The 13,361-nt window shown below is 38.6% G+C and overlaps 1 protein-coding gene across 1 annotated transcript in view; it reads right to left on the reverse strand.

Moving 5' to 3' along the window:
• The window catches only part of LOC146320253 (transmembrane protein 132C), a 356,926-nt gene extending 350,266 nt beyond the window's left edge, over nt 1–6,660 (reverse strand). The window contains exon 1 of the mRNA XM_084728448.1: nt 6,334–6,660. Within this exon, the coding sequence (XP_084584574.1) occupies nt 6,334 (1 nt within the window). The 5' untranslated portion in view covers nt 6,335–6,660. The remainder of the gene's footprint in view (nt 1–6,333) is intronic.
• Nucleotides 6,661–13,361: the final 6,701 nt, after the last annotated feature.

A 13,361-nucleotide genomic window follows, 5' to 3' on the forward strand; every position in this document is an offset into this window, starting at 1 on the left:
CGTGCTGTTTACAATTCTATAGGTTAATGTGATGTTTTATTTACATGCTGCACTGAGTCATTACTACAAGTCAGCATAATCCGCATATGAACATGGAATATGAATCTATGTACCTACCATCCGGTCTGAATCTATTGTGAGAACAAATACATGCAAGTCAGAAATACTGAAAATGACCCGATACTCCCTTCATTCCAGGTCAAAAAGGTCACAGAAATGCCTTCGTTTTTTTATTATTTAGAGAATGCATGCTGGGAAAAAAAAACTGCAAACCAAGGTCCTGACAGCATCCTCCCTGCCTCCTGAATTGCAATTAAAAAACATGCAATTTATGAGATGAGTGCGTTTTAAAAATATATCACTTTTCATCATCTTCAAATTGTAACAGCAACACTAATGTATTTAGTGACCTTGATTAATAATATACTAGTATATTAGTAATGCACATCTACATCCCTTATGCTAATAATACACATAATTTATGACACTGGAGGGACAAGCAGGACAGACAGAGCCCTCTCTGTCCCTCAGGCATGGAAACATCAGTGTTAAACATTAAAATCCTGCAAAAACCTTAAACCCTCCCTTCATGCTTCTCCGCCCCGCTCCTCCTTCCCTTGCCCCTCTAGATCCAGCCTAGGCTCCTTGGCTATTTCTGGGCCAATTAAAGCTGTTCCTCTGCCCGGTATTCGGATGGCCGAACCAAGTGGATGGCCTTCGATATAATCCTTGAGAGAGGAGGGTGAGGATAAATTCACAGCAGGTCATCGAGGAAAAGACAGGAAGACATGGGAGGCAGACTATGTGAGAGGCAGGTAGAGACAGGAAAATAGACATATTTAGATGTACTTGTACTTTGCTTGAGCATTTCCATCTACTGTTTCTTGTACTATATTATATGTCAGACGCAAATATTGTAGTTTTTATTCCACTACATACAACTGTAGTAAAATTAGTAGTTACTTTGAAGATTCTGATTAGTGATAATACAAAAGTTATGGTGTATTTTTATATTTTAAGGTATGAGTATACTGATCCCTAGGGGAAATTTCACAAGCTATACAGCAGTATGTAAAATAAGCACCACTGTATCCAGCACTGTTAACAACTGACTGTGTTTTGTGCATGAGAGTCCTTCTCCCCTCATCCAGCAGGAGGCTTGTGCACTGCGACCTGTCAGCTCGGAGTACAATCCACCCTTCAGGTGCAACAGCTGGATCCAGGACGGTGTGGAGCAGGTGTCCCTGCGTGAGCACAACAGTCTCTGGTTTTCTGGCCTAGCATGGCTCTCATCTGCACACCTCCACTGTTCCCGGGGTGGTCGCCAAAGGCAGTGCATCAAGCTGACTCCATGTTTGAAAGATGCTGACTGCATTTGTTAATCGTCACAGGGTCTGCTGCTTTTTAATACAAACCCCACATCTTCATTTTCCAATGCCATTTCCAGTGTGTATTCCTGTCATAGGTGATGCGTCTTTCAGCAATAAAGACAAAAAAGGAACGATTAAAGGAGAAAAGTGCAAAGTTTGAAGGAGCTATCATCAGCTGCATCCTACATACGTAGTCATTGCCATAGCAACAAGAGGACTGACAAGATAAAAGAGATTTAACTTGTCACACTACCATCAAAATTTGAAACAGACTGAGGCATGACTATTTTTATTATCTCCATAACTAACTTACTTAAATTAACTGAATGAAATTCAGTTATTGGGGGCAATCTAATCAGCTCTATGACAAAACATTAACCTTCTGAATAATCACAACCACTAGCACATGCATCTATGAATAGGCAACAGCGAATTATTAAGAATTTCAGCTTGTGTGGATTTCTCCAAAATTGTAGAAATCAATATCTGGAAAAGCAGCCTGGTTGATTAAATGTTCTAAATAAATAACAATGTGTAAATTAAGAAGTTTGGACATATCGTCTCATTTATTGTTTCATTAACTTGATGCAGTTTGGTGAAGCCAGAGCACTCAGACACAATACCATTACACTATTCTATGTATCAAAAATAAAACTGAGACTATACTATACACTTTAGAAAAATAAAATCTGCTGTTTGCATCCGGCAGCTGTGATGGCATTGCAGTAGGTGCTTCACTGTCTGTTGCCTGAAGCAGATCTGGACTCTACTGGGTGCACTCATCTAGGTGCTTTTTAACTGGCAGCTGATTCAAAGTAACACAATGAATTAGAAATATTAACCTTTCTCCATGTTAACTGAAATAGTGGTTTTGTTATATAACAATAATAGTAATAGTATCGCCACGATGTGTGGTGTGCAGTCAACCCCATGGTTGAACCAACACTCTTTGGATGACATCAAGTTACGTCTCACTCAAAGGTTTTTTTTTTTATCTCTCAGGTACTGCGAGGGAGTTTAACCAAAATATTCAGCATGTGCATGGTATTGTTGGTTTCAGACAGAAAGTTTGTAAAATTAATTTTTCTCAACTTCAGATTTGCTCAAATCTGTCTTGAGACTTGTCTTCATCAGAGAGGTCGGTCCACAAAACTGAAATCTTGCAACAGAGTATACAAGTTAGTGGTGACAATGGTGCCATCTCTCGAAAACGGAATGTGAATTGATACCAGAGCTGTCGTTAGCAGACAATTTACTGAGCCTTTAATCAGTTTCTGTCAGCTGCGCACTTATTAGCATCAGCCACAATATTAGAGGTCCATGAAAATTTCCAGGTTCCCGGGAGAGACGAAACACGCCCGGGTGATTCTTTAGCCCTTTTTAATATCTTAGATGGAGATGCAATCGATCCACAACCCCGTTCGGAGTGCTGAGGTGAGGATCTTCCCACAGTGAGACTAGATGTGTTATATAAAACAGATTAATATTGCTGCCATATTTAGACTTCCAGTAATGATTTCTCAACCTAATTTACAAGACTCTCAATGCTGCACTAAATGTGTTTGGTCGTTACAGAAGCATAAAGTTTGTATGTCTGACTCCGTCTCAGGGATTCCTCTCCGTTTCTGCTGGTGAAGGTGAGGGGTGTGTGTGTGCTGTGCGTGTGCGTGAGGACGTAAGGAAGACAGAAAAAGAGTAACAAAACAATAAGAGACGGCAAACCACAAATATATGTGTGTCTGGGGGCACGAGTAAGTGTGTATTTCTGACACAAAGTTATTTGATTCAATTTCAAACATACATGTATAGTAATATAAGTCAAGTGATAATGGAAAACCAGACAGAAAAGGACATATATAACAAGTTAAAAGCATGTTCACCCCATATTCATTTTCATTAAAAACACACAAAATGCATGCTAATATGAATTTCATGCCTCACTGGGTAATATGTTTTTTGCCATATCTGCATTTTGCATGCTGGTTCAAGCAGAAGCAAGCCTGTGAAAAAATCATGTTTCTCATTGCTGCTGTTCCCTCCCCTTCAATTTCATGCGAATATGCACATTCTGTTCAACTCAGTATGTGACAGGACGTGGATGCACCTCCTATATGATGCAAACCCAAGTACAATAACAGTACAGTCAGAAGCAGACAAAGGTATATACAAGGATGTGAATTCATGCACAGACATATGACTTAATGTTACATTAGTTAATTTTGCTTTGCAGAAATGACCAGTTTAACTTGCAGAAGCTGTCTGGAATGAACATTAAGGAATGGTGTGCTTAATAGCTGACATAGTGGCATATAAGCTGTGCAATGATAAATTCAGATTATTTAACGTGTAGTTAAAGCCTAGTATTACCAACAGTAGACAGCGGTCAGCACGTCCCCACATTAGGGAAGCATAAAGAAGTACCAGCACTGAAGCTAAGCCATGTACTGCTGTGGACAGGGTCAGGAGCAAAACATATTTAAGCCACTTAAAAAAACACACACCAAAAAAAAATCAATATCACTTTAAGTGTATGCTGCATTTATAATATGCTCACATATATTCATTGCTTTACTTTGCCCTCAGACAGTCTTTTCTGATGAGAAACCTCCATTTTGTAAGACAAAAATATTGCCTCCTCCAACCCAACCGAACTCTGAAATCAGAAATTTTATCGTGCAGAACACAGGAGTGGAGTTGTGACGGTGTGGATTTTTTGGGGTAAAAGGCTACATATTCCCACGGGATGGCAGTTTACTGTAAATCTAAAATGCATTATGAGATTGACCCTTCATAATAAAATTTTCATTGATGATTGCTTGTCTACCGCTGCCTCGATCTGCTAGTGTTATTGTGTAACTTCAAAGGATAGTTCGGACTCACTGAAGTCACAAAATAACACAAAAAAAGCGAACAGATCGTGGCAGCGGCAGATCAGCAACTACTGTGCTCTGAAAGGTTAAATTACTGATTTCTCTGGTTTAGAGAGAGCGATATTTGTCTCATATAACAGCAGTCTGACAGCAAAGTAAAGTGGTGAAAATACTTTAAATATAGCGTACACTTGAACTGACTGAACCTTTTTTAAGTGGCTAAAATACGCTTCATTGCTGACCCTGTCCACAGCAGTGCATTACTTATCTTCCATGCTGGTGCTCCTCTCTGCTTCTCCAAACTGGGACGTTCTAACAGCCACCTACTGAAGGTAATACGCTGAATATCGATAACTACATATCGATAACTATCATACAGCCCCGCTACACATAATCCAAACTATACAGTAAAATCAGCAAAGGACAGAAGATGAGACAAGACCAGAATAGACTAGAGTAGAACTTGCTTGTGTGTACATACTGAAAGAATAAACTGGCCTGGGTTTGTGGAATATACACACTCGGTTCTATATGTGGATATGTGTTTGTGTAGGTACACACTGTGAGCAAATGTAAAGAGTGTGAGTGTGTGTGTGTGTGTGTTCAGTCAATGGGTCAATATCAAGAGTCGAGCCTTATCCCTGTGTAATCCAGCTACCCTGATAAAGGTGTTTTTCTGTGTGTGTGTGTGTGTACGCATGTGAAAGTCCGTATACACACACTTTATCCCTGTGTAATCCACTGACCCTGATAAACAGAAAGGAAGAGCAATATCTTAAATAGATTTGTCTGCGTTATGAAGTCTTTTCTCTGTTTCATTTTTTTCCCACTTACATCTCCTTGTGAATGTAATCACGCAATCAGGGACACAGGTCGATGCCGATGTGTGCTAATGGACTAAACCGTGGGAAATAACAATTTGATTCTCTCAGTGCACTTCAATCTCTTAACAATTAACACAATCACAGACTTCTTTTGACTAATGAATAAGACTTTCAGAAAGCGAAGGTCATCTTGACTTTCTGTATTCTGGGCTGATTTATTTATTTTTCCTCCCATATTTATGTGTTAATGGTTTCTTTTTGTGCAACTTAATGGGTAAAGAGTAACACTGATTACACTTCAATGAATGTTACATCAGTGGTGTATGGGCAGAAATGTCACTGTATGTGGGCACAGAGAAAAAAATAATTTCGGGAAAAAAATATATGATTGCGATTGTGACCTGATGTGTGATAGACTGAATGCTCATTTTTATGTCATTATTCTCATGTCACTGAAAAACATATTAAAATAGTTATAGAGTTATAGAGTTTTTGTCTGTACCAAACAGATGCTACAGCATATATGTTGTCCGATATGCACCCATATGAAAAGTTTTTAATGTGACATAATGCATTTGTTAGATTTATAGGCAGCATTCAGTGCATATTTGACCCATTTCTTAAGTCAGGCTTAATAGCAACATGTATTTTGCTCAGTGTTGTTCTTGTGTCGGTTTGTGGGGTTATATAGTGTTGCCATGGCTCTGGTCTGCCCAAAAAATCCTGAACAATCCTGGACAATTTAACGGTCTAACGCCACAGTTTGGTACTATATAGTCTAACTCTTCTAATGTTTTCAACTATTTTCTAACATGCACATTGTGTTTAGAGGGAAAACTGTAAAATACCTCCATTACATACCACAAGTGTTTGCTTTTGAGGGATCATTGCAAAAAATGTGTATTTTTTATATTCCGTATATTATATTTTGTATGAAGAATATTGTTCGACATATCGGTCAATCAGTATTGCCATTGGGCCAAAAAAAATGTCCTATTGGTCACCAACACCAACATTAACAGCATCACACAGCCTGGCACAGAGGCCACAGACACATACAGACATTCAACTGACAGATGCAACAGCATCATTAATCAAGCACATGGACAGAGGACAAAAACACGCTTGAACATAGCCTGGTACAGTGGTCACACAAACCACACACAGCAGACGCAATAAAATCAGCATAAAATCCAAATTCTGCCCAATAAATAATAATAATGAATTAGACAACAGGCTACAACAGTCCCAAATAGTAAATTGGCTTACTTTTTGATGTTTCCAGCAGGAGACGACGGGTGTGGTGAGCAGGGACAAGGATGTTCAGTCTGTGTGTGTGTGTGTCTCATCACTGAAAACAGTCTTTCATCAAGACAGCTTGTTGTGGGTGACGAAGGCCCGTGGAGGAAAACTCATTTTGGGAGATACAGTGTGGGCCAAGCATCGAGCAGCTCAACAAGTGATGGAAAAGGCCCCGCTGTGAACTTTCTCTTCAGCTGCTGTACAAACACTTCATGTTGTGCAGCTTCCACAGCGATGGAAAAGTGTGTGCAGGCTGGTCTTGTTACCAAAAGTGTAACTGAGGCAAACAGCGGCAGCAGCTCTTTTAACCCCTGCGTGTCCGCTTTAAAACGAGTTACACTGGTTGAGGAACAACTGGCGCAGGTGTCTGGTCTGAGAATGATGATCAACTTGGGCTGAATTTTCTTTATCCTGCAGCTCAGGACGTCTTGTTGTAACAAACTTTTCAAACTGCTTTTTTTGGCCATGACTTTTTACCTGACGCACAGAGCAAATACAGCGTAATACGCCTCCTGACGCGCAAAGAGGAGGGGCTGAGACATTCACTGACACTCAAAAAAATCTGACCTATCAATGTCAGATGGTGAACAAGAAGCAAGGAAAAAAGAAAAAGATAAAAAGGCTTTATTTTCAGTTGTCGTGCAGTTAGATCATTGAAACTGTATTCACCGACTTCTATTCACTGGGTCATAGACATGTTATGCGTAGACATCACATTGACTGCTTAGGCCCATAGATACAATACACCAACATCATCATCATATTATTCTCATCAAGACTGTCTTGTGAACAAAGCCATCAAAGCCATTTTCTTTTTACTTTTAGAATATACTGCAGGTCCTCTTACAAAGTATGCACTGTTGCATGCAGTATGCAAACAAGTGAGACATACTACTCTCCCACATAAACTTTTACTCTGTTGCTCATGCACCCATCACAAAGGATTTTGGGTCAGATTATCCAGAAAAGCATGCTGGGTTGCACACTGCAAAATGCAAGTGGATGCAGTTGGACATCCTGGTATTTTTGGTCATTACGGGCACTGGAACAGACATACTCATAAAACCTTGAATATAACACGGACCAGGCTAATATTGCATAATGTGGACATACGATCCAAAAGCCAGTGCAGCAATGTCTATGCATTGGATGATCCAACAAAGAAGTAAGCTTTCTGATTGGGTGTCCACAGCTAGGTGCCAGTGTTATGTCACACCTATCTTGTAAGTTACTTACTGTATTTAAAGAAACAAATACAACCAATATGGAAGGGCTTAAACTGAATAAAACTTAATGGTGAAAAAGTTCCTTTAGACTAAGTGGGCAAAAAAAAAATGTCACTGTTTCTAATTTCTATCTGAGCAAAAAATAAAACAGCATAAAATGTTTGCATAATCTTTGTGACTTTAGATAGCCCGTAGGTTGTTTTATGATGAAATCATCACTGAAAAATGTTTGATCTCAAAAAGGCTTTCCTGGTTAAATGCAAGTTAAATGATATACAAAGAATACAGTGTTGGCCATCAGGAAAACTACAACCATGTAAAAACATTTTATCTTGGTGTACATTCAGTCTCTAGAAGACACATAATCGTGATTGAGAGCATCACAACATGCAAATAAAGTTGTTGTAGGCTTTTATTAATGTGCATGTAGCCAATGACAAACAAATTGTAGTTGAAAGTTATTCAGTGATACTTCTGCTGTCATGCAATTTTTATTTTTGTATTATACAACATTGCAAATTTCAGTTCACTTATTTTAAAAAAGGAGGTGAACTAGTTTTTCTGAGTAACTTTTGTTAACAAAACTATTTTTCTCTCCAGGGAACTGTAGCTTTGCTGTAGTTTAACTTCTTCCCGTGCAAAGTAACTGGCAGCTTAGAAAGCTATAGTTTCAAAGTTTCTCCTTCAGCACTGTGTTCTCTCCTTCCTTACCACTCCGGTTTTTGTCTTCTCCCATCCATCCAGCCATCCATCTGTCTGTCTGTTTCTGTCTGTCTCCCTTGGATGGTTCCAGCTGTATCTGTCTGTCACTCAAATGTGAAATCTCAAAAGCCACTGATCTGATTTTGACAAAACTCGAAGGGCACCATACTCTTGTGCTGAAATTCCAGGTGTAGAATTTACTGGAAACAGCTGGTGAGGTGGATACAGACACAGTTGGCCACATCAACATATATTGTATACATTGCTACTGTTGTCTACATATATCAGCTTTGTTAAATTAATTTTAGCACTTGGATCAGTGAAAAAAAAAACTGCCAATCAAACCAGAGGACGGCAGCTCAAACATTAAAAACATACTTGTCAGAAGTAAATTATAAGGATGCTGGATGAATAATGATTTATATATTTATAAATGCATCCCACACAGATGTACATGTAGGCCAACAGACAGTACGTCACCAAGTTCCTGTGTAAGTATGCTGCATAATGTGCTATTAACATTTTCATGATTGTAAGACAAGACTACCTTTATGAATTATTCATAAATGTTCAAAAATAGGTTATGAATTAGGCTGTAAACACTTTATACATCATTATTAAACAATTATAAATAAGTTATATTACAGTTTTTTATATGTTGGCTCACTATTTGGTAACATCCAGTTACTGCTTACTACTAATTAATCTTACTAATGAGTTACTAACATTTATAACAGACAAAGGGAGATTTATTGTGAATAAGATATTCAAATGATGACGCTGACAGGTAGGGTAGACTGGGGACATATGCAACATGGTGTGGTTGCAACAAGTCTTATTTCTCCAATCATAAAAATGCAAGAGTGATGATACTCACACTGCACGTGCTCAGTTAGACCTTCTCCCCAGGAAGACAGAAGACACATTCAACATCTGGTGCTGCATTTAATGGAAGACAAAAACAAGTGAGGTAATTAAAAAGTAAAGTTTTTAATGAGCAGTGTTCTTCTCATACTGTCCTGACCCCAAAACAGCCCACAGAACAATATTCATATGTATATTTATTTTTTATATTTATATATAAACAACTTCTTGTTAGCTAAATATGAGGTTTGAAGATTGATGCATTGCAAATTGTCCCATTCTTCCTATCTCAGAGTGAAATACAGAGACTACAATAATAACATAACATCTGCAACATCTGCAAATCCACTTAATAAATATTTTTAAATGAATAATCATGAAATGTTAGTGTAAAACAATGCCTATTTTCAGAATACTTTGCTTATTCAGACAAAAAGCAAGAGTTGACTAGTGACATTTTACGTATTTTTAACATGTTCCCTGAAGGTGTTGCAAATCTCTCCCAGGTTGGAGACACTTGCAACGTCTGTCTTCTTCCATTCAAAAAAATAATTGTAACAATATTCTCTATGTAATCACCTTTAAATGGTGTAAGTAATTAGCAGACAGATATAAGTTTAATATATTATGATTTAGTAATTCTAGTCCAAATAGTCTCTGACTGAGAGAAATGCACAAAGTGTTGCAATCATCCTCAGTGTCCCCTATAAATGCTGGTTGATAGAGAAGACAAAGTAAGCTCAATAAGCAATGAGATATGAGGCTCTGTGGGCTCACTATTTGGCAAGCAACACCGCCAATCTTTAATCTTTAGATTTTTTATCTAATATGTAGTTATGGAGTTATTTTAATGATAGTAAGTCTAAATGGAATAAAGGAGGAAAACCTGCAGAATTTAGCAGACTGGTTTTTGGTTTGTTACATAATATCTGACTATTATACAGTAAGTGTGTTGTGAGTGAATATAGGCACCTAAAACAACTTGAATTTGACACTTTTCATTTTGTCGCTGACTATTCAAAACACGTATGACTTCCAATTCCATAGCGGGTGAATTTGGAGCGTACTGCACTAAAATTAAGTCCTCAGTCATGAATTTGTCCTACATATATCCTGCGTTATTGTACTGTACAATCACTGACCAAACAAACACACATGCATTCAAACTGAACAGAGTGAAGGTGTTATTCTTTGGCTAGTAAAACTGCCAAAATGCATCCCACTCATTAACTATTTTCCATAGAACTAATTCCAATAATATGTGAGAAAAAAAAACCTGTATGACTACCTTCTCCAACACATTTGAACCAATCAGTCTCTCACTTGACGCTCACACTCTGTCACTTATGAGAGCCAGGATTTTTCGGGGAGTTAAACTAACGCACTCAAAAAGTCAATGATGTCTTCAGGAGCTGGAAGTGGAGACTCGCTGCAAACACACACACACACACACACACACACTCATAGAACACAAATCAAGCTGTGACAGTGAGAGAGTGAGCATCGGTTGTCTTGACAAAGCGGGGAGCCACCTACAGCTGAACAATCCCACAAAAAACAGACGACAAGATTGACGGGTGGAATTGGAGAAAAATCAAAATGTTCATGGCGTTCAGCCCGTCTGGCTTATATTTGTGACTTCAAATATGATTCATCTCTTTCTCTTTCATTCCTCTCCCTTTTCCTTTACCTTCTCCCCGTTTGGTTCGCCTTCTTGTTTCTCAGCAGCACCGTCTTGCCTCACCTGTTTCCGACTGATTATTAGGCTTGCTTTCTTTTTCTCTCACGCTGCTTTTCCCCCTATTTCCCCTGATTTCTCCTCTTTCCTTCCATGTTTCCAGCTCTCTCTGTGGTAGTTTGATGAAAGCAGACAGACATGGAGGGGAAAAGATTTAGGTACATCTCATGGTGCAGTTTCCACGTGCTCGTTTGTTTTTTAGCCGCGAAAGTGCATCTTCTTCTGTTTAGAAGTGCAAAAATGTGACAGCCAATGTGAGGCAAAATATTCAATAAAAGAAGAAGAAGAAGCCAATTTAAATCCAATCATTTGGGATTTATTTGAGTATCAATTCTACATGTCACAAGATAAAAATTAAGTTTTTAACTGAGACAGATGCCCAGCCAAGATTGTGTGTTTCTTTACAATGCGCATTGAAAAAGAACACTACATTTGTGCAAATCAGTGGAAAATTATTCCCAAAAATTACTGAAGATTGTTTCAATTTTGGAAGTGGGTCAGACTGACTTGTGTCTACTGTGTTTTTTTTCCAGTTCTCATGAAGGTTTTCATACACAAGCAAGTTGAAACATGACTTACTTTATATCAGAGCATTCAGTATTGGCAATTTGCACAAAACACGACACTAAGTACGGATGTGGGTGGTACTAAAAGTCACAGAGGAGAACTGCAAAGACACCAGAATCATAACACTGTTCCACAGCCAACTAAAATAACTGAAAGTGATGCAGGCTTCCTCCACTCACAGCATCTTAAGAGAGTCAAAACTGTTCAAAACTGGAGTGAAACATCAGGAGGGATGATTCCTCAGACAGTGTTTGCTTCAGAGCCCTTATGGGGATACATTGTTGTTTAACTTAAAGGGAAGAGATTTCTCTGTCAGGCACTTGTCAGGTGACAGTCACAAGGACACTGTCCTTTTATTTATTTTTGTATTTACATAATTATGTAGTTTCATTGGGCTGATGAAGACAGAAACTGAAGAGGATAAACAGCTTGTCATGGGTCTATAAAGCATGTAGAGGACACATTGAAGGGTGTAGGTGTGGAAGTTAGCGCTGCGTTCCAAATAGCATGCATTCACGTAAATTTTCCCAGTTGGGGATTCATGAATGCAGGATTTGTCAGTGTGATGTATCTTCCGCTGCGTAGAGCATTGTGGGTCAGGGTAGTGAGAAGAGCATGATGGCTTTCATGCTGCAAATTGTGACCGGATGCAGTGGGACATCCTGGTACTTTTGGCATACTGCATTCGACATATTATGTGCTGGCATACTGTCACAGCAACACAACTCTGGGAAACTTGGTCCACACTTGTCAAAGGGCTTCCAGGGCCTGGTCGCTGTGCATTTATGAAACAACAAGAAAAGTAAGCATCCCACTGCCAGGCTAAAGATATAGTGTGTGGGCCCATCTGTCCTCTCTCTGCTCCGGCTTCGAATCTGACACTCGTCACTCAGCCAGCTCACTCTCCTCAGTCCTTCACCGCTTTTGGTTCCAGTGACAGTTCATTTTGCAGACATTAAACACTCTGACAATGACTTGAAACAAAACTTTGCTTGGAAAAGAAGGAGATTTCATAGTCCTCTCATCACAGTTCTCAAACAAATCCTCTGTTCATTTCAACGCCCCCAGCTGTTTCCCATCGTCTCTCTGCAGGGCATAAAAGCAAAAAAACAAACAAAAAAAACAATTACTGTGCATATTTAGATGTGTTGTGGTGGAATTTCCACAGTGCCATATGAGAACACTTCATATATTTTCATATAATTTAATATGACCTTTTCTGCTTCACAATAATATAATGGGAATGTATGGCCATAATAATCTCTAAGGACAAAAATGTAAATCACACCTTTTTGTCTTGTTCTACTTGTGTCTAAGTAGTGTACCACAAGCTTCATAACAGACAAGACAAAATTGTTAGCACATTAAAAGCGTTACTGTTTCATCACCGCCAACAAAATTAAAATTTTAACATGTTCATAGCAGCGGTCTGAGCTCCTGAACACGTTTACAGATTGGTATTCTGTCTCTGCTGTTTGAACTGTGGCCAGGCATCCTTTGCTCTGCACTGAGAAAAAAAATCAATTACCCTTAAGGATGTCAGTTCTTATGATTCTTGCATGTTATTATGTGTTTTTTTAATCAGTAAAATAATACTTGATGATATCTGGAAGCTTACATTTACAATACATGGGCACAAAAACAATCTGAAACCTATCTTGTGATACTGATCTGATTTTCAATCTTGGTTCCACACTATCCATTACATTTCAAACTAATGTGTTAGTGGTTCGTGATGCTCGTGTTGTAATCACAAAAATAACTTAAAAACCTTGTGGTTTTGGATGAAAATCAGACACATGAATTTACAAATTAGTAGCAGCTTCAAACGACAGATTGCCACCTTCTGCTTCCCATCCCCAGCAGCTGAAGTTATTGATTTGTTGTATGTCTCAGGA

The sequence above is a fragment of the Lutjanus erythropterus genome, chromosome 10 (assembly GCF_056507025.1).
Source record: "Lutjanus erythropterus isolate fLutEry1 chromosome 10, fLutEry1.hap2, whole genome shotgun sequence".
Classification (NCBI taxonomy): domain Eukaryota; kingdom Metazoa; phylum Chordata; class Actinopteri; order Lutjaniformes; family Lutjanidae; genus Lutjanus; species Lutjanus erythropterus.